The following is a 22,111-nucleotide window of genomic DNA, read 5'->3' as shown; positions in this document are numbered from 1 at the left end:
TGTTATTAAATTGTTAAATTTTCACTTTTGATAAAAGTATATCAGCACTTTTTATTAGAATACAAGATTGCCTGCCTTTGTGATAGTTCCCAGACACTGCTGATAAATAATGCTGATATTCTGATGCAGAGTAGCTGGGGTAATCACTCTTGATTGGTTTGTACAGAGTGAACCATGGAAATTACCTGTTGGCATTAAAGTTGAAGTTCTTGAGATGAAATATGGCCTAAATGCTGCTTAAATTACCTTAGCTTATAGAATTATATAGAGACTGAATCATAATTCAAACTAAAACTACGGCCAGTCTCAGTATCATAGATTTTACTTAGAACAAATGCTGTATTTCTGTCATGCAGAGCACTTGAGAAATATACCAAGCTGACTGTTTAACTTCTTTAGTATTATATTTTAAAAATTGTTTCGATGCCTGACCTGGACATATATACACCCTTGGCTTTTATTTCTGTTGAAGAGTCTTTGGTTTACTACTTCTAGGTAAAAGAGAAACTGAAGAACATGGGACCTTTTCAGCCTGTGAATATATTTTTGCGACAGGAGATTGAACAAATGCAGAGAGTAATTTCATTAGTAAGAAGCACTCTGACTGATCTAAAACTTGCCATTGATGGGACAATTGTTATGAGTGAAAATCTGAGGGATGCTTTAGACTGCATGTATGATGGGAGGATTCCTGCAAGCTGGAAAAAAGTAAGTGCACATCTTTTTTTTTTTTTTTTTTTTTTTTTGTTAGAGGAAATTATTATAACCTTCTAGACATATAATAACTACTTCTTTTAAACACAAGTGTACATGCTAATTAGGATATTGTGCAACTGCTGGGATAGAATTTGGGCAAAAATAAACATAGTCAAAGCAAATCCTCTTTAATTTATAAAACCAGAAATGCGTGTGGGAGATACAGGCATTTCCCATTTTGACAAACTATTGCTTTTTGGTGGTTAGAAGGCTAGAGAGAAGAGTATAACATTAAATGTAATGATAGATTTTCAAAAATAGCACCCACACTGATGGAGTACAGTGTTGCTATTCTTTGAGATTAGGACAGACTAGTAGAAGTTGGAAAGGACCTCTGGAGATAGTCTAGTCCAATCACACTACTTTAAGCAGGACTAGAGAAAGTATCATAGGATTCTCCAAGAATGAAATCTACAGCCTTTCTATCCATTCTGTATTCTGGTGTTCAATCACCCTCAATGAAGAAAAAAAGATTTCTTAAATCTAAAAGGAAATTTTTCATGTTTTGTATTGTGCCTATTGTCCTTTCACTGTGAAGAGTCTGAACTCTGTAACCTTCATTCTCTCTTCATGAGCATTGACAGTATCTCCCCTGAGCCTTCTCCTCTGCATGTTATACAGTCCCAGCTCTCTCAGCCTTTCTCATATGATAGATGCTCCAGTCCCTTAGCCATTGTCATGGCCCTTCTGAAGACTTGCAAAGTCTTGATCATGTCATTTTGCTTGGTTTGATATGGTTGATATTGAAGTGGTGTTTACAGCAACATCAATTAAGATCAATTAAATTGATTTTCATATTCTAGCATTGTGCTAGGCTAGCTGTCCTGGTACCTTGAAACTGAGGTAAAATTAAATATTCTGTAATAATTATACACTGATACAGAATAAAATAAAATGCTATCTGTCTCAGAGGAAAGAGTTTCTGATGGATACAAGTGGCATTGGGTTTTATTAAGCTGCTTACTGTAATTTTTTTATATATTGAGAAATTCATACTCACTGGACAGCTCAATAGACTTGTTTAATGGACATAAATGTGCTCCCCTAACTTCAGATAGAATTGGGCTTCCTTTGAATTAGTTAACTTCTAGAATAATGGGAGAATCCTTCCACTTGTGTATTTTAGTGTGAATATTTGATTATATTTGAAAACATTAACCAGCCATCCAGCTAATTTTTCTTTAAAAGCAATTAAGTTTTTTAATTTAAAAGATTTCATTGTATTACATTTGTCTTCAGCCCATGGGTTGAATTCTAACAGCTCTCTTTGATTTAAAGAATATAATTAGATTATTCCACTCTCTCACTTACAAATCGGAAATATAAATTGTTTTCAAGGAGAACGAGAGCTGTTAATAGTAACTGATGGAAATAAACGTAGAGAGGTTTGTTTTGCTTTGTTTTTATTAACTAAGTGTTTTCATGGTACAAAACAGAGCATAGTAGATGCTTCACAGCACAAGTACAATAGGACTACTCAAAGAGAGAAATAAAGAGAGAAATAATCACAAATCTTTCCATAGTATAAGCTCAATTTTCATTACTTTTTTTTTTTTTTTTTTTTTTTTTTCCAGAAAAAAAACCAAATGGGTTCAGCAGAAATCCTAATAACTTGAGGCACTGACTCTGACTTTAGAAAGACACATAGGCAATGATTCTTTCTAGTTCTCACAGTTATCTAATTTTGCAAAAATGTCTTAAAATAGACAATTATCTCTGGGAGCATTAAGCATATCCAAATGGGATACTAGCCATGAATTTGAGCAGAACAAGAATTTTCTTCAGGTTTCTGTATGAGGCAACCATCAGACTAAAAGTTAACTTACGAGAAATGAACTTTAAATATGCTTTACTAATATCACGTTGTTTACTACCTTGTGAAGAGTCGCATTCTATTGACTTGAATATGATGTTTTAAAACTGCTGAACAAGATTAGAAAATGAACATGTTGTTCATTATTTTTTAGGCATCTTGGGCTTCCAGTACACTTGGTTTCTGGTTTACTGAACTTCTAGAAAGAAACAACCAGTTTTACAGTTGGATTTTTGAAAGCCGACCAAACTGCTTCTGGATAACAGGTTTTTTTAATCCTCAAGGATTTTTAACTGCTATGAGACAGGTAAACAGTGTTTAAAGTCTCACTCTGTGTGTTATTAGATATACTTTTTATTTTTTATATATATACGGCTGTGTTGAATGCTGAGTTATGCGCATGACTCTATCTTATCAACCAGGAAGACATAAGAATGCTTGACTTTTTAAGACTTTCTGAGTATTATTCTGCCACATGCTTTTTCATTATCAACAGCTTGTATGTTAATTTATTTTTCCTACCTTGAGTCTGGCCTTATGTATGTAGACACTGCCTTACAATATTATTAAGTTAGAGTGGATAATTAATGTCTCATATCTCATGAACTTTTCCTCTTTTATTTTTTTTTACACTTCTGCAATTCAATAGCTGAATTTTATTTATTTATACTTGTCAAGTATGATCTTTGGAGCATTTATTACTGTATGTGTTTCTGTGGATTTAGTGATTGTGTTTTGTCAGCACAGTTTAACAAGTGAACCACTTTTTGCTTTAAAAGAGAACAGTAAGTATCTATGTTCATCAGCATAGATCATAGTTCTATCTGTTTTGGGCAGGAAATAACAAGGGCTAACAAAGGATGGGCTCTGGACAGTGTAGTGCTGTGCAATGAGGTTACTAAATGGATGAAGGATGATATCACAAGCCCTCCTGTGGAAGGTGTCTACGTGTATGGGCTGTATTTGGAAGGAGCTAGCTGGGACAGAAAAAACATGAGACTGACTGAATCTAAGCCCAAGGTGCTCTTCGAGATGATGCCAGTTATAAGGATATATGCAGAGAATAACAGTAAGTAGCTGTATTGCAGAAGACATTAATTTGATAGACTTCATTGTCACCCTTTTATTTCAATGGCATGAAAGACTCTTTGGCTTTAGGAATTTCGTCAGGCTGTATCCCATTCATGTAAACATCTTGAGTCTTTTTGAACAAGGGAGACTTCTTAGTCTTCCACAAAATGCAAGCTATTGACTTTCTTGATAATAAATCATGAGTACTTCATGCCCTAATATTTAGATAGATTAATTGTATTAAGAACTTCTAAAACATATTGCAGATCAACTGTTCTTTGCCTCATCACAAACATGCTTGCCTTCAGTCTTCCATTGTGACTAGAGGTCTTAATTCCCAGTAGAAATTAATAATTTTAAAATTAATGTACATGCTAGTGGTGCTATTAATATACAACTTTGGAGATACTGTTGTTTACTTTTCTCAGATTATTTGGGTATTGTGTGGCACTGGAGTGAGTTAGTCTATTTTCTCACTGATATTTTGAAGTAATTGGTAAACATTTGATATTATAGCTTAAAGATCAGAAATCTGGATATTTACAGAATGCAGCTCCTAGATTGAGAAGATGTTTGAATCAAAATTTATGTGTACAAACTCTTTAGCCTCTGTAACCCCAACGCAAGTAACCTTTCCCATACACTAAAAGCCAATGTAATATACAAGTTTTTCATATATATCAATATATGTATAAATATATGTATACACAACATAGATGTATGTATATATAACGTGTATCACACATTTAAAGTATTTATAAATAATGTCTTATATGTGTACTGTTTATATATAAAATTATACTTTTTTTTTCCTGGACTGAGCTATGCTGAGTTAAGACAGGTAAGGAAGCAGTGGAGGGATGTGATGGAATATCACACATTTTGGCATTTGAGGCAGAAAAGGGCTGTAGGAACTGAAAGGAAATTAGGAGGCCAAAGGACAACAAAAAAATTGTTTTGTGGATATATATGATTTAGATTAATGTTTGCTTTTGTGGCATATGTGTGTAAAATAGAAAGGGCCATTGAAGAGAAACATGCAGTAGGACTGGAATACCCAATATTGAATCTAAAATTGGAAGCTTCTGTTGAAAAGTGTTCCATCTCCAGAAGCAGAGCTTGCTTACATGATATTTTGCCAGGGTTTTGTGTAGGTAATATTTTATAAGAGACATAATCACTGTGAAAGCAGCCAATGTACCAAGTAATGAGCTCTGAGATACTAAGCAAGACTAGAGTATTGTTCTGATTCCTAAGTGAAGAAGACAGTGATGCATACTCTGAAATACTAAATGCATTTCAAAACAAATTGTTCACTGTTTTTCCTTTGTTTTTTTTTTTTGTTTGTTTGTTTTTTTACACAATAATAATATATTATTAATACCTAATATTCAGTGCACAGGTTGAACTAGTAATTGTGCTAATCAGGCTAGAGTGTCCACTTACGTTTCTTGCTATATCCTGTTACTGGTGGCTGACATTAAATCCTAAATCTCCCAGAATTTCAAGTAGTATGTAGCCTTCATTGGCAATAGCATGGTGGTGAACAATGCGAGAATCAAGTAAAATTTTTTTCTTTGGTGGTTTTTTTTTTTATTTCCTTGTGCCCAGTCTGCTAAGATCCTGTTTTTATAACCCAGTTTGATTTTCTTCTACATCTTTTCTGTCATCTCAGCTTCAAAAGATCCACGTCTATATTCGTGTCCAGTCTACAAGAAGGCTATTCGAACAGATGTGAATTACATTGCTGCTGTGGATCTTAGGACGCTTCAGCCTCCAGAGCACTGGGTACTGCGTGGGGTAGCACTTCTCTGTGATGTCAAATAGTGTTCAAAAAAAGGTTTCTGAGTATTTTTTTCTGATTTTAAATGTTTGTATCAATTAGATATAGGATGGATCACTTTATTAAAATGTATTTACTAAGTCGTACACTCCATTATGGTAATTTTAGTTAATCATTCTCAGTGAACTTGTGCAACAGGCTTACATAGGCTAATACTTAGAGTAATAATAATTTATTAAACTGATTCAAGCACCTCTTTGATATCTGTCTTTTAATGATAAATATCTCACTACTGTGTGCTTTATTTCACCTTGAATAAAGATTGACTTGAACATAGTTATCTTTTGGTGCTTAATTATGGTTGTATCAAGGCTTACCTTTAAGCAACTAAATGCATTATTTGTCAATTTATTCCACTCTGAAAAACTAAGTTGAGTTGATCACTTGTACTAGTTAATATTCTTCATGATGACATTCCATGATTGTCTTGTGGCTGATTGTTTATAGTTTGCTGTCTAAGCAGGGAAAGTAAAAATGAAATAATGTTGCATATGTTCCACTAATTTTGGAGAACAAATTCATGGTATAACATTTGACAGCTGCTGGAATTCCTCATTACCTGGTTCTTGACTTATAAGTATGTGCTGGAGGGGAAGAAGTTTTTATGTGTCTACTGCAGACTTTTTGCATTTCATCTAGATAGGTCCACATAGGAATCTATTTTCAAAGAGAAATGTTATTACCTCTACTTAGTTTCCAGGAAGTCCTCTGACTGCTCATCAGTGTTCTAACTTACCATAAACTCATGTCTTTCACCAAGTCCTTCTTCTCCTTCAAAGATACACAATATTCTTGTGCAGATCATCTGCATTAAAAATATTCAAGTCATTTCTATTTCAAATGACACTTCTCAGATCATGATTTTTTTGTACCATTTAGTAATGTAAAGAAGATAAGAAATACTGTGTGATGATGTCAAACCACAAAGTAATTGTCAGTGAATAAACTTCACGTGCTTTTTTTTTTTTTTTTTTTTTTTGTGGTATTTTCTATGATGCTTACATGGGGATTAGGGAAGTTCCCCAAATGAATATGTGTTGGTGATACTAGTTATGCCGAAGGCTGATAGATCAGTGAAGCAGTTACTGTTATTTCTATTCTCCTATCTCCATTTCTTATAAGGTTTGGCATCAACTTTTTAGGTACCTGCAAACAAACAAACAAAAAAAGATAAGGATGGAAAGGTTTTATGAGAAGCTCTTTTGAAATGCAGGATCATGTCTGGGCTCTGAGTGCATACTCCTGCTCTCTGAGGGGCTTTGTGGCCTGGGCTTGTGTACAATTTGGTACAACTGAAGATCTGGTAGGAAGTCTCACTGAAGGCTGCCTCTCTTTGCAAGTGGAAGCTGTTAAAGTGAAGTTCTTGCCCTTCGTCTATACCAAGGACTTAGTTTGTGTACTTGGTCCACATCAAGGAGCTAAATTGCAGCTACACTGCAGCTGTGCCTGTGCCCATATCTGTGGTCCAGACCTTGCCCCTCGCCTACTCTTTTGGCTTTCTGACTTGACCTTGGATCTGCCTCAATGCAATGGGCTTGCTTGGCAATCACTGACCTGTGCATATACTGGTTGTCTTCAACAGATTACTCTGCCTTGTAAATCCATCTTTTTGGCATGACATCAGATCTACTGTATTGCTATGGACTCATCTATTAGATTGGTTTGGGAAAGGTGCTGTAAGAAATCATAGAATCACTAAGGTTGGAAAAAGATCTCCAATATCACCCAGACCAACTATTCACCCCCCACCAATATTTCCGAACCAAATCTATCAGTTTCCTTGCTAATCAGATCAATATTTACTAGGAAAGTAAATAATGAGAAATGGTGAAACCTGTTAGCTCTTGTATAAGATTATAAAAAGAGTGTCTAAGAAATGCTTTGTGAAATAAAACGTGTTCAAAAATTCTCCCCTTCCTAAGTCATCATACATAAAAATCAATTTCTTTTGTATTAACTTACATAAATCAATATTGTTTCGATTGAGATGTTTTGCAGAAAACGTGCAGACAATAAAAAATTATTGCAGTCAAAATTGAAATGACTTTGTGCCTTCAAAGAAAAAAATGTTTACTTCATTTCACACATAAAATAAGTTGGTTCACATTTCTTCTTGACACTCTATTGAGGAATAATCAAGCTCAAAAATATGTATCAGAGTAGACAGAAACATGTTGAGTTTTACTTTTAAATATTTTTAAGTTATTCTATCATTTTGGAAAAGAGTGACCCAACAAAGAAACAATTCTTATGAAGAATAAGAAATCACTTCATGCTTATTTTTCTCATTTAGTTCTCCAAATTCTGCATTGTAATCTTTACTTCGGAAAGACCAATAAAGATATTGCTTGAATGAAATTAGGAGAATTTTTAGAAGAGAAGGGTCTATGACAAAATGCAATAGAAAATAAATCCTTATGAAAGGAAAAAAAAAAAAAAAAAAGTAGTGCTTCATGAGCTAGTTGTTTGCTCTGGATATGCAGTTGTTTCTGTTCTCTATAACACACAAATGACCAGATGGAAAATCAGGCCATGGAAATATCATCCAACCCTTGTGTTTGGTGTTTGCAATCCAGTACAGCCAGAGGCTGTCTCAAAGTATTACTTTATGAGCAGGGCAGTACATTTTCATGGGACTGAATGAATTCTTGTGATGAGGAAGGAAAAAAATGTCTGAGAAGAAGTAGAAGGGATCAAAATCACCACAATATTTTATTGTACATTTTATTTACTCAATTAGTTTTATTTTCAGAAATATTTTCTCTAGATCTATTACTTCTAACCATGGTTGGTAGCTGTGGATATAGCGAGTATGAAGATCCGGATATTAGACATGTATAGAGTACTTCTGTTTTTCTCAAAAAATATATCAGAAACTTTAAGATACACATTGTTTCCAGTGATTGTACCAAACCTTCAAGAACTCTATTACCATTCTAAATTGTCTTGATGACTTGATTGGATGGTAGAGTCACAGTGGCGATTGCTATACAGAAAGTAGCAGGATTTCACAGTGTATATCCTAGAATGGGGGCATCCGGATTTTGGATGCAGTTCTCACTCTACTAAAACACACTGATTTTGTTTCTTTTTCTCGCACCTGTCCATTGGGAATAGGGAAATCAGACATGTTCCATGTATTTTTGATGTTGGTATTAGCAAAAGCTCTGACAGTGAAAAACATAGGAACAGCACTAATATTTTTATAATTAGTTCAGGGATATGGTCCACGTTATCACATCTTGTGGGTTTTACTATGCAAGCTGTGGCACTGGGGCAGTCGATAAAAAACATCTCTGTACTTTTTCTCAAGAATAGGATGTTCTTTGTGTGAAGGGGAGATAGGGACTGAGGAGGGATCAAGACAATCGAAATAGGTGCTGAGTAGAGAGAAGTTTCAGCCATTCAGTTAAATAAGGTTAATGCTCAGAGGTGGAAGCTTTTTGGGGGAAAAAAAAAAAAAAAAAAAAAGCCATATGCGTGAACTTATCTGTTAAAATAATCTTGTTTGCCCTCTGCTCTCTTGCTTTATCTGCTTTTTCTTTTCTATTTTTTTTTTTTCCCCCAATGGGGAAATTTTATTTCCTTGATTATAGTATTTAAACTGTAATTATTGTGGTGAAGGGTGAAAGCAGAAGTGACTAATAATTTTGGATGGATTGATTACTGTTAATAGAGAGTTCAGTGAATGACGTATTAAATGGTCCTTTTTTTTCAATAACCTTTTGTGGCTCAGGCTGTGAAAGTGATGTATGAAAAATAATAATGTGTGAAAGAAAAATTCTGAATGTGATTCAGTTTGTCTAATGGAGGTGTTCATCTGATTTGATATTTGCCTGTGTTCAATCTCAGGATTAACCAACATTACTGAATATGTGTGATTATAAGATGGCATTAAGGTATTTACATTCATACCAACCTGAATGAGTTTCCTTTAATAGCAATTAAAAGTTATTTGTCTTTGTAATCATCTACAGGCACTGTTTTCGTGTTTATTGTTGGAAGGAAAAAACTATTAAAGAAGAGTGTGATTACTACAGGAGAAGTGCTGAGAATTAATTTATCCAGAGCTGTGTCTTATGCATGATAGAAACCAGCCAAAGAGATTCTCTGCAGGTTTCTTTAATTACCAAAAGTCATGTGTGACTGCCCCAAGTAGAATATTTTATTGAATTTAAACCATTCAAATATGAAATAAGTAGAGGAAAATTTGTTTTCCATAACAAATTTCTGAATAAAGGAATATTTTTAATTAAAAGAAAAATATATACCCGTGTAAAAATTGAGTGTTTTTAAATTGGCTTTTGATGATAGTGATTTTGTTGAGTTGTGCAGTGGATTATGAGCCTGAATGTTATCACAAATAAAGGTGAAATATATTATTGTGCCTTGGAGATAGAAGCGAAATGTCTGTGCTTCCCATTTATATGCAGGATTCATTCTGACTGGCTGAAGCACTGTGGCCAATACCAAGCTGTTGAGGAAGGACTTCAGCAGTGCTGATGTAGGTAGTTTCAGCTGTGTCTGAGAAGTACATCCACTCCCTCCACGAGCACCTTCTCATGTGTGTTCTCTGTTGTGTTGTACTCATACTTGGCCTGTGCAGTCCTTAGGATACTTGCTGTTGATGAAACTGTGAAAGATGTAATGCTGTTTTGGAGATGTCTTTTACTTGTCTAACTGAGAGTTCAGGCTCATTTACCCTGACTTGTTATCCTTGAAAGTTTAGAGCAGGTGTTTCTAAGCACCCAGAAAAGTGTGAGTCTTGTAATATGGTTGTCACTCACTTGAGCCATTTTCTGAAAAGTGAGATGCCCTCTTATTCATCACTGCTATCCCAGATCATTAGCACTTTGATTAAGTTCATCAATTTCTACTTAAAACAGGAGCACTGTATTTAAAAATGTTAGTTTGTGTGTTTGTAGTGAGCTGCAGGATTCCTCAGCCCCGGGAAATACTGTGACATCCAACTCGTGCCATCCCCCAGAAGTATTAAGCAGCTTCAATGAAGCGGAGAAAGTTGCTTTTCTTTCAAGCTAAGCCAAGGATCAAATGTCATGCTTATACTATTATAATGATAGGATTAGAGTGGAAATAACTTTGAAACATTAATAAGCAGTTGCTTATAGTTCATATTTTACATACACAAAAACATACAACAAAGGAGCTAATAACCAAAAGTTACGGGCAATGAAATATCCCAGTTAAATATGTGAGGCAGGAAAAGACCCAAGTCCCAACCAGTGATGGGTTGCCTTGGGTCAGTCATCCTTGTAAAAGGCATTTAGGCTGCAAGGAGAGAACTTCTACTGTTACTTATTTTCAGTGTGCTTCTTTTCTCTTTCTCCTCTTTAACACACTTCCATATTTTTCATCTCTTATCAACAGAATCAGCATTGCAGTCTTCTGCAGTGAGTTGATGCATGACTCAGCACATTGCTGAATCTCAGTTGGGGCCGTTTAAATACATTTCACTGCAAGGAGAATGCAAAGAGAGCCTGTTCTGTCACCATCTCTTTTTGGGGGGCTCATGTGCCCAGAGCTGTTGGAGCAGAGGCTCACTCACTAGGTGTCAGCAAAGCAGTGCAGAAAAAAAGCTTTTTTTCCCTGAGAAATAAAAAAGTACATAGTACTTACAGCTTCATGCAGGTAGCTGGAAATGTAAAGCCTATTAAGTTGTTGGGTTAAGGTCAGAGTAACCTAACCTAGAAAACTGGTGTTTTCCATGCCATTAACTTGGTTTTATTTCATAGACAAACGGCTTTCTGTATTTGTCATAGGTGTCTAGGGAAGAGTGTCAAAGTGCTGCATTTAAAGCAGCAAATGTGAAAGACTACTGTTAGAAAAATTATCACTTTCTAAAACATGATGTCTTCTGAGTTCAGAGGTTTGTAGTCCAACCTGAATAACTTTCTCTTCCATTTCTCTCTGCTATCAAGTTCTACTGTTTCTTCTACTGCTTGGATTTGGGTTCCACTGATTGATAAAAGCTTTTTGTTTTCTCTGGCTTTCAGCAAGCTTCTGCCACAGATGATTGCATCTGCCCCTATGCTTGAGGCAACTGTGCTTGCCAGCCATGCAGATGTCGTCTTCCATGAGTGCTCTTAATTCTGGCTAACACTGGGCTCAACAGTGAGTTTTTCTTTTATTCCGTGACAAATATCATCTGACAGATCAGTCCCCCTCAGAACTTTTCCTTTCTTTCCCAACACCTTTTGAACATTTCGGTCTTTGCTTAGGAATGCTTGTGAATGCTTGTCTTGCTATTCAGTAGAACCAGACAGTTCAGAAAAGCCTGTCTGTATTCATCACAAAATCAGCTTTGCCTGGAATTACCATAGCACCAGCAACAGCTTGCATCTGGAGAACAAGATGCTTGTACTTCATGATACACAACAACATGGAACTAATACTATCCAAGTGTAGGGTGCGCAGCTGCATAAATATCAGAATATATGTATACAAATTGTATGTTTTAAAAAGATTGAAATGCTGGGTAGATGACCTTCTCTCAAATGGCTTTTTTTTCTTTACTTATTTTTTAAACTGAACTCTTGGTATTCATGTAGAAGTGATTGCTGAGTAGCTTAGGGAATTGTCTGTGGAAAGTGGAGCTTATTGCTGTATTTATTTATGGAACAGATTCAACCTCCGTCTGATCAGGAAAACATATATATTGGCTTATTGAGGAGGCTGAAAAGTTCATCCTCTGTGTCTGATGAAATTTGTTGAGTTAGAGATGTGTGATGCTATGAGGCAAGAATTAATGACCTCTGAGGCTTAAGATAGAGTCCCAGTAAAAATTAGTTGGCCAAATCTAAGGTGATGCAATATTAAATATGGTCTGTGAAACTGCTGTTTAATGTTAGGTTATTGCAAATATTTGTGAAGGTGCATTCTCTAAAGAAGTAAAACACCAAGTTTAAGTATTAAGGTATTTAAGGTTTCAAATTTACTTTTGAAGATACAGCTTTGAAGACTCTGCGTCACAAGACTAGTGCAGTGTTTAACTTCTGTTGCGTTGGAGGGAGCAGCCTTACTTAAAAGATACCAGTAATGCAAGCATTGTTGTTATTACTGAATTACTGCACACACAGCAGAGGATAAATGTTGTCTTTTGCTTTTCCCCTGCCTGGAACATTTTTTTCTGAACACTGAGGAAATCCACGATGCTATAATTCCTTTGATGGTGATTCAGAAAAGGAACACATGGAATTTCTGTGTTCATAAGGTTATGATGTTTTAATTTTTTTTTTTAATGTGAGAAAAGGTGTATATTATTTTTGACAAAATAATATCTGTGCTTAAAAATAAGCAACTACATACTAAAGATCTGGTGATCTAAGATTTGAGAATGTGGAAGTGATGTGAGAGTCAGTGTCAATAATACAAAAGAAGAATCCTGTAAGTCTCAAACTGTGACCAAATATGTAGATAAGTGTAGCTCACAAGAAAGAATTCCTCAAAACTGTGGTTTTAAGTATGCACAGAAATACAGGAATCAAATGAAAGATCTGTATTATTTTCCAAAAATCACTTTAAATAACCCCGAACACCACCACAACTGACTGCATGCTTGCTTGTTTAGAAACATAATGTCAAGAGGCGCATTTCAATGTATGTTCTCTTTTGATCAAAATTAATTCCCAGGCTTGATGTTTCTGTGTGGGCACTTTCTGCTTAAAACATAATAAATAAGATTGAATGGTTATGTGTACCATATTATATTGAGAGGTTTCTTCACTCTGTAAAAGTCATGTGCACCCATGTTCAAATCCCCTCAAGTTAATCTCGACCAAGTTTAAGGGAGCTGTGTTTGTGATAAAAATCATTAACTATTTTGTTTGTATATCTCTCAAATGCTGTGTAGAAAATCATTTCTTGTGGCCCAAGTTGGGGTTTTGTTACATGAGGCTGATTTCAAATCACGTTGGCATTATTCATAATACAGCAAGCGATTTCTTTTTAATCTAACATTGATGAAAGTGCCCTGAATAACAGGGCACTGAATAATCATTGACAATGTAGTTGCTTTATCTTTCCATAGTTAAGTTTGGAACACCACATACAATTTTTAATATTGTAAGAAATATCGTAGGGATTATTGTCTGAAATCAGTTTTGCTGGCAAATGGAAAATAGGAACAACAGACAAGACAAGCGTAGTGTGATTGCAACATGATGTCTTCAGCTTTTGATGTGTATAAATACATTGGTGTCAGAGATAATGTCATTAATTACAGAGTAAGTACCAGAGTACCCAAGCGAGAGAATAGCTATCCTTTGGAGCAGGCATATCTAGCTGGTGATGTTTCTCAGGGCTGAGTCAATAAGGGGCTCAAGTGTTCAGTTTGTTGCAGTGCATATTCTGTGAAACAGTCTTTAGTTTCAAGAGTATGATGAAGAGGGATATTCCGTATAAAATGTGTTTTATTCTTGGAAGTGAGCAGCTTTCCATCATCTCAGGGATTTTATGCTACCAGAACACTCCGACTTGGTCTCTGGTGTGTAATTTTGTAGAAGGAAGGCTTTGGAGAGAGGGTAAAAACAAAAAAAATGTCACTTGCTGACCAATAGGTGGCAATACTAAGCTGTAAGGCATGGATGTCCAACATTTTGGCTTGCCCAGGTTGCATTGAGTAAAGAATTGTCTTGGGCTGCATTTAAAATATATAATATAGTTAATGTATACAAACAACAAAACTTATTTTTTTATACTTTTTTAAATTAAAACATAAAAAGAGAGCAACAAAAGCATAAAACTAGCAGAATATTTGACCTTGTTTTTGAAACTAATGCATCAGTGTCTGGTTTGATGGAAGTGGTTACAATTCTTAGTGAGCTCTCAAGGTATTCATCAGAGATGTTTGATGAAATTTTACTCTTCCTGTAGTTCATCCTTGAAAATAGTTATTCACAAATGTTGCCAAAAGCAATGACATGAGTAAGGAGTGACTGTGAAGAGAGAGAGATATCTTTCTCTGATAATAGAGGTCTTATAAAAATCTGGTAAAGTGACATGATAATTTTCTTTGAGTTCAATGTCTGATTGCAGCTCTGTATGTTCCATTTGAAAATATACAGGTAACTTATGTTGAATGAAAATGGAGTTGCAAATATACAAAAAACGTGATGATTTTTTACCTGCCAAGTAGCATAAGGGCATATAATGTGTGGCACATGCAGGTTTTGATTCAACTGATGTGTGTGGCAGTGTGAGAAGTGGGGTTAGCACTGTACTCTGCCCTCCACTCCACAGTGTTCTTTTGTCATCTGCACACTTCATGTGTGTGCTACGTGCAGCTAACTCATGAGAAATATCACAAAAAATCACGTAATAATGTTCAAAGCTTTTAGGGCTATATTACTGGCTGTCCAGGACCATGGATTGGACGTGTGATTTAATGGTAGACTTGGCAGTTCTAGGTTTTTGACTGGGCTTGATGACCTTAGTACCAGCCCAAATGGTATCACTGAGAGTGAGGCTATGACATCACCAGGAGATAAATTGTGATTGCATGGCCCTCACTCTTTTATTGGGTCACTGACAGAGCCTGGCTCACTCTGACTTGTTTCTGCATCCTGCTGAGTGACTCTGTGAGGCTTGGAGGCCCATAGATAATGTCTTCTTCTTACCCAAAATGGAGCTGGTGCTGCCATGTGCACATTGCTGCTCCCTGGAGGTATTTAAAAGACACACACGTGGGTTGCTTCAAGGCATGATTTAATAGTAACCTGGCAGTGCTTGGTTAGCAGTCAGACTTGATAACCTTAGAGGTGTTTTCCAAAGGATGTAATTCTGTATAGCAGTGTAGCACACAGATCTGTCTTTTAATGTAATGCCTCCTATTTATTTCCATGGAAACTACAACATATACAAAGAGCATAACAACACTATTTGGTAGAGCAAATTCTCAGGTACAAAGCACTATTTTTCAACATAGTCAGCACCATGACAGCAGTGAACAAACTTGTGTGTGTGCTCTTTAAAATCTGTGCCAACTGAGGTGACTTGCTGTCACTGTTGCCACTGCTGAAATGCACCACCCACTGCCTCACTGTGTTCACCTCCACTGTTCGGTTGCCATAAACATTCAACAAGTGTTAATGAATTAATGAATATAGTGGGTATCATTATTTCATAGTGGAGGAATTCAGTGACCTTTGCTTCATAAGCACTTTCATATTAGATGCCATTCTATCAGGCTGCTCCTCTGCTGCCATCCATCACATGGCAACAAAATGGAATGGAATATTGGTGGGAAGATTCAGTCCCAACTGCCATACCACCATACCACCAACATCCAGCTCTGATGTTGTGGACAAATATCATTAAAAAAATGGGGGGCGTTACTTTTGGAGCAAACCTCTGAAAGGTCACAGGATGTGGCCACAGGGTCAGGCCAGGCTGTAGGTTGGACATGGCTTCTGTAACATCTTGTCTAGCTATTAATAACTTTCATTATTAATTTGTTCAGGAGAACTTGTCTGCACAAAGATTTGTCTATAATGCTACACCTTTTGACTTCTGGAATTTGCTGTTTTAGCTGAACAATAACAATAAAAAATGAGAAAAAAAGAATAAAATCTTGGGGTTTGTGTTCCATGAGCACCTCTGCTCACAGGACTTTCACTGAGTGAACTAAACACATGGTTCAGGCCTCTGCTGTTGTTTCTTTGAATTATATGTAAATTTTTGTGAAGCTAACTAATTAGGGCAGAACTGTGTTATAAACACAGATTTCTTCCTTATCTAACAAAATTCATTAACTGAGTTTTTATAAAACCTCCACCCTCCAAAATTAAAAAGAACTTGAAAATATTGTGCATTCCTTCAAATACTAGAACAAAACATTCTGGAGAAAAATATTGAAGCGGAAATAACCCCTCTGTTTTTGTAGATAGCAGCCTGAGAGGATTCCTTGAATTATTGTTCTTCTAAATCTCTGGGTAATGTTGTTTTCCATACAGCATGATTAGTATGAAATCTCATTTTTAAAGCAAAATGTCAGAATTACACATTCCTGCCATTCCCCTTTCTTTACTGACATGATTTGGCAGTGTGAAAGGAAATGAAGTAACACTTTAAATGAAGAGAGGTTGAGGATTCTTAATGACTTTATGCCTTCATGCTACTATTTAAAAAAGAAAATCAGGTGGCAAAACCCTTGATGTAACCATCCCCTGAATGAGTGCTTGAAAAGGCATATGGCAGTGTTTTTTAAAACAGAAATTTCCTGATCATAACATCCATGAAAACAGGTAATACGTTCAGTAAGGCCGTACACAAACATGCATCTTCTGTTTTCTGGGAATATATAAACAGAAACCCAGCCAAGGGATATCCATTTGCATCAATAAAAAAATATACCATATGATTTTTAAATCAGCATAGTATGGCTGAGTTTTAGCTTATCTTTGAAGGAGCATAACAAATGAGCAATTTGTCTATCAGAAATTCTGCAAGACAAATTTACTCTGTAACTATCTGTATGGGAACTGTTGAGTCATGGCCTGAACCACTGATTGATCACCTGAGGCAAGGACTGAATCAGACACGGGAGCACAGGTGAAGGCAATTCAGCCAGAAGTGGTGGAACCTGGCTGCACCTCTCCTAGACACCATTTAAGGGCTGACTGCCACTGGGGAAGGGTCTCTTTCTGGAGATTCCCTTCTCCTCAGAGTCTTTCCTGCGGATCTAGATCTTTGGGGATAGGTGAGCATTCCTTCCCTGTTTGTTTCTCTTCCCATTTTTGCCATGATAATCTGTCTAGCTGTAACACTTTTTAATGAAAACTAAAGGCAGCAATAAAAAACGCAAAGCCCAAATTAGTGCAACGTACCTGCAAGTGGTTCCATCTGGAATGGACGCTAAGTAGAAGTAGAGAGATGCTGGTTTAAGCTGTACAGCCTCTTGAGCACTATGTACTGAAACCCACTACTAACTTCAGAAAAGTTGCATTTTCTTAAAAGAAGACAGAAATTCCTGAAGAAGTGCCAGACTATAAGGAAATATGCATATTGAGTGCTGTTGTTCACAGAAGATAGGGAATGCCTGAGTGGGAATTGTGTATTTGATGAAATGTTGGATACACTGTCAGTCTTAAGCTTCACAGAAAATCTCTGAGCTGCTTTGCTTGAGAATGCAATTTGGCAATTAGCTACATTTCTTTCCAACTGAAGCCACTTTATCCACAATGATTTCTTCTCGCTCCTTGGGGCCTCTGTGACAACAGACTTCAGGACAGATGGTGACAATAATCTGTGGGGACCTGCACTCTTACAATTTACTTTGGCTTTTTGCAGGAGGGCTGAGTATATCAAGAAATAGAAAAATTTTGGGGGAGCAAAAGACTAGGGAGTAAAGCCATTACTGGCATACAGAGGAGGCAGAGGGCAACATTAGGAAGATCCAGGGTGTATGGTTATAGGCAAGTGGGAGGAGGGGAAGAAGAGAAGGGATTGAAAACTTACTGGCGTAGGATACGGGAACAGAGAACAAGATATCTTTTGCATCTGTTAGATACAAAAACAGATGTAGAAAGGAGGAAACAATAGCAGCAAAGGGGATTAGAAGCAAGAGGAGTCTTTTCCAACAGCTGTAGGGTTCTATTGCAAAGTTTGGCTTTGTGCCAGTGACTCGTGTGCTAGCATTAACAGAAAAGTAGAGATCTGACTTAACAGTATATAAATGTACTCCCTCATGTACTGGCATTAATAATAAAAAAAAAATCATTAAAGTTCATTTCCAGCTTATTAGCCACCCTGAAGGGTTGGCTGCTATTTTGCAGTTTCAATTCAGAACCAGTGATAACCATTGCATCTCTTTGTTTCTTTTAGATAACCTGCCCCTGTCTGGTTTCCCAATTGACCATCATCTGCCTTTACAATTTTAACCTTTTCTTTCTTTTATTTTGAATACTTTTAATAAAATTAATGTGTCTATTGTTTCAGTCCAAACTTTTTTTTCCCCCTAGAATCTTTTTTGCTGAAATGATAGAAGCCAAAGCAGTGAAATGGCCAAGTATAAGCATTCAAAATCTTTCTGTGCATTTTCCTTTTGTTCTACAGCTGTTGTTTCTATGGAGTAGTTACTGTTGCTATGTATTTTTTCTCTGTCTTTGCCAGAACATGACTGGCTGGGTCAACCTGCTCATAGTGGTAGTACGGAATAACATAATTGCTGCTTGATTAGAAGAGGTATTTTAAATACAGTTTTCTGTGTTGGAGAAATCCCTATAATGTTTTAATTTTTCTAGCAATGGCAAAATCATGAGTAATTAACCAAATGAGGCACAGTCAATTATGATGAGGTGCACTGGAAAGAAAGCAGGGGAAAGGGGTAAATCTGGGCAATATTCAATACTGCAGTGTCCTCAACTTTGCCACTACATGCTGTGAGCTTATGCGTGTCAATCTAAAATGTCTAAAGCAGTGAAGCAGTAATCCTTTAACCATTTTAATTGATGCTATGCAGTCAGGCAGGTTAAGTAGTAACCTGCCACAGCTGACTAGACTAAAGAACCTCTATCAGGCTGTGTTCTCACAGGTGCACTCAAATGGATGTTTTCAGCTAAAGGACATGCAGGTGCCCAACACCAAGCTTCTGAGAAATGTTTTGAGACAAGCAAGTTTTAAGAGCTAAAGAGTTGTTTCTCACAGAACTGAGATGAAAAGAGACTAAGAATATATCATTGGTAGATGCTAGCGTGTTGCATCCTCTTCCACTTCTTGTGTTGTATTCCATCACTGATGTTTGATCAAATGGTCTTTTATTATGAGAAATAGCTAATGCAACCTACAAATGAGAAAAAAGAAATATTGTGCTGATTGTTTTCTCACGAGTTTTTTGAGCACTGAATTTCTGAGTCAACCAGATCCCACAGCATTTGCAGCTCAGAGCATGCTTGAGCAAAAAACTGAATTTTGTCATCTTGAATATCTTGCTGACAGAGAAAGTGCCTTAAGATATTCCAGATGGAGCCAAAACAGAATGTGGTATAGAGATGAAGCAGCTCAGAGATGAGAGATGCTGATCTGCACTGTCAAGTGCTGATGTGGATGAGTTCTGACTGCTCTACAGAGACAGACTCAGCAGAGATGGATTCAGCCCACAGAAAGTTTAAGGAGTCCAAGAACTTCCTATCAGCAGAAAAGATTTCATGCTTGCAACCTTCCTTTTGGTTAAGGCTTCTGTGAATACTGATTTACTTCTGAATTATTAGAGACCTCTTCATAAAGAGAGGATGTAAAATAAAAGAGTAGCAGCTTACAATAGGAAGTGGAGTCAGAATGCATAAGCGTGTCAGGGAGAACAGTGTTTTTAGCCCAGACCATTTTAAATATACAACAGGGCAAAGACTCACCTTTTTGCACAATCTCAAATTTTACAATAGAAATGCCAGTAGAAAATTAGCTAGAAATAAGAGGGTATCAGCAAAGGAATTGAAACGAAGGCAGTGTCAGCTGTGCGAGTTTGCTGTCCTGTGCCAAATGTATAATGAACACATGGTGGTACAGTGATCACATTGGAAAGACACCATGGTCATCTGAGAATAGTTATTAAACAGTGAATATCTGATATCCACTGTTTGTTTCCTATTTGCTTTAGGCTTAGAAGTTCATTAAAATGGTACAATGTGACCTTTAGATTTGAGAGGTATAATTTGATATATAACTTCTACATTGTAACAGTTTTTCTCAAATTAGGCCTAAGCTTAGAAGGAACCATAACAAGTGTGAGTCTGTTATCATGCTGCATGTGGGGAAAAAAAAAAAAAAAAGGATTTCCAAAGGTGGGTTTAAAAATACACTCTTTTATGCACTCAGTAAATGCAAAGGTCTCATAAACAAAGAGGTGACATTTCTTAGAAAATTGGAAAATGTGAAGATGCAACTTAACTTAAAGAGCTTACTTAGAATTCCAGTTGAAAAGAAATGACTATGGTATAGTCAGTGCTTGATAGGAAATGCTTACCAAAATTAACATCACTTGAGGCTCCCAGTACCTGGCTTTTATGGAGCTCATATTAAGACAGCTTAAGGCAAAGACTGTACAATGTTCTAGCCACTTCCTCCCCTTAGAAAAAAGAAAATATTGTTTTCTCTATTGAGGATCAGACTAAGCCAAATAAATTTACAGGCTGGAAGAGCTGGGGCTGTTCAGCCTGAAGAAGAGAAGGCTCTGGGGAGACCTTATGGTGGCGTTTCAGTATCTAAAGGGGGGCTATAAGAAAGAAGGGGACAGATTCTATAGCAGGATCTGTTGTGATAGCACAAGGGGAAATGGTTTCAAACAGAAAGAGAGGAGATTTAGGCTGGATATGAGGAAGAAGTTTTTTTTATAATGGTGAGACACTGGAACAGGTTGTCCAGAGAGGTGGTAGAAGCCCCATCCTTGAAGACATTCAGTATCAGGCTGGATGGGGCTCTGGGAAACTTGATCTAGCTGTAGGTGTCCCTGTTCACTGAAGCAGAGTTTGACTAGGTGACTTTTAAATGTCTTTTCCAATTCAAATGATTCTGTGCAGTTCTTTCGCAAAATCATTAGCAACTGAGGCAAGGTGAAGCTTTATTTGGACAAGAGTTCTGCTGCAAAGGTAGTGCTATTACTAAGTGTAACAGCATGATGGGAAGTAATACAATGAAGTCAGCTATTGAATGGATTTGAGACTGCATTCACTAATTCGAGCTGAGCTGCATTTATTCCTGACAGCTAGAAATAAAATAAACAGAAAATTAAGATTTCTGTTAAGTGATTCTGTAATTTTATGGATGTTCTCTTTATTATAACTTAACTCATTACAATATCAGATATTGCAAATAAATATTTGATGTTGCAAAGAGATGTGTATACAGTAAATTTGCTACCAAAATTATTTAGCCTGTGTAGCATAAAATTTTCATTTATTTATATTTTAAAGACTTACTAGAAGGGATCTGTGTCTGAAGAATGAGAAGCACAATGCTGATCACCTGATGTACCCTAAACCCTTTCCCTGTGGAGTACAGTTAGTAGTTTTGAGAAGTATGTTGCATATACAACACACTTCGCTCCCTTTACACCAGGAAGTGAAATGTATGAGAAATGTATGTAAAAATTAAAATTTGGAATTTATATACTATGTGCTATCTACAGAAATCATTGCCTGAGTGATACTGAGCATGTTGCTTAATGGTTGGACTATTATTATGTCTAACTAGTACTGCTTACTGAGTGATATATTTCTCAGACTATTACATTTAATGTTAGCTGGTGAATGGAAAGAACACTGATAAATGTATAATGTGGAGTGCATTCACTTGGTGCCAGACTGGCAGAAGCTTGTGTGAATGTTGGTTGCTTAATCAGGGAAGAAGTGCAGTGCTCAAAATGGTGCTGCTCAGGCTGATGTGATCTGCCAACTTGCCTCAATGCTGAGCCAGAATTTTTCGTTATGGAAGGGAAAGGGGGTGTGAGTAAGGTCCCACTATCCGACAAATTTCTGTTCCTCTATGAGTCCTGCTAGCGATGATAGCTCATAGTACTGAAAATTGCTATAAAGTGAACAGGTGTCATAAATTCAGATCAATTTGGGATGTGCTTGTTTTTCATCAGACCAAAAAGCTTTGTTTATGACTGGTAGATT

At 36.4% G+C, this 22,111-nt stretch overlaps 1 protein-coding gene across 1 annotated transcript in view; it reads left to right on the top strand.

The window, feature by feature from the left end:
* The window catches only part of DNAH5 (dynein axonemal heavy chain 5), a 104,220-nt gene extending 98,750 nt beyond the window's left edge, over positions 1-5,470 (top strand). The window contains exons 76-79 of the mRNA XM_042839650.1: positions 496-708; positions 2,724-2,876; positions 3,407-3,638; positions 5,316-5,470. Of these exons, the coding sequence (XP_042695584.1) occupies positions 496-708; positions 2,724-2,876; positions 3,407-3,638; positions 5,316-5,467 (750 nt within the window). The 3' untranslated portion in view covers positions 5,468-5,470. The remainder of the gene's footprint in view (positions 1-495; positions 709-2,723; positions 2,877-3,406; positions 3,639-5,315) is intronic.
* The last annotated feature ends 16,641 nt before the right edge of the window (positions 5,471-22,111 follow it).

Source organism: Centrocercus urophasianus, unplaced genomic scaffold (genome assembly GCF_019232065.1).
Source record: "Centrocercus urophasianus isolate 14NV4802_14NV808 unplaced genomic scaffold, USGS_Curo_1.0 seq_11, whole genome shotgun sequence".
NCBI lineage: Eukaryota > Metazoa > Chordata > Aves > Galliformes > Phasianidae > Centrocercus > Centrocercus urophasianus.
Note: the sequence above shows the minus strand (reverse complement) of the source record. Positions and strands in the feature narration are given on the sequence as shown.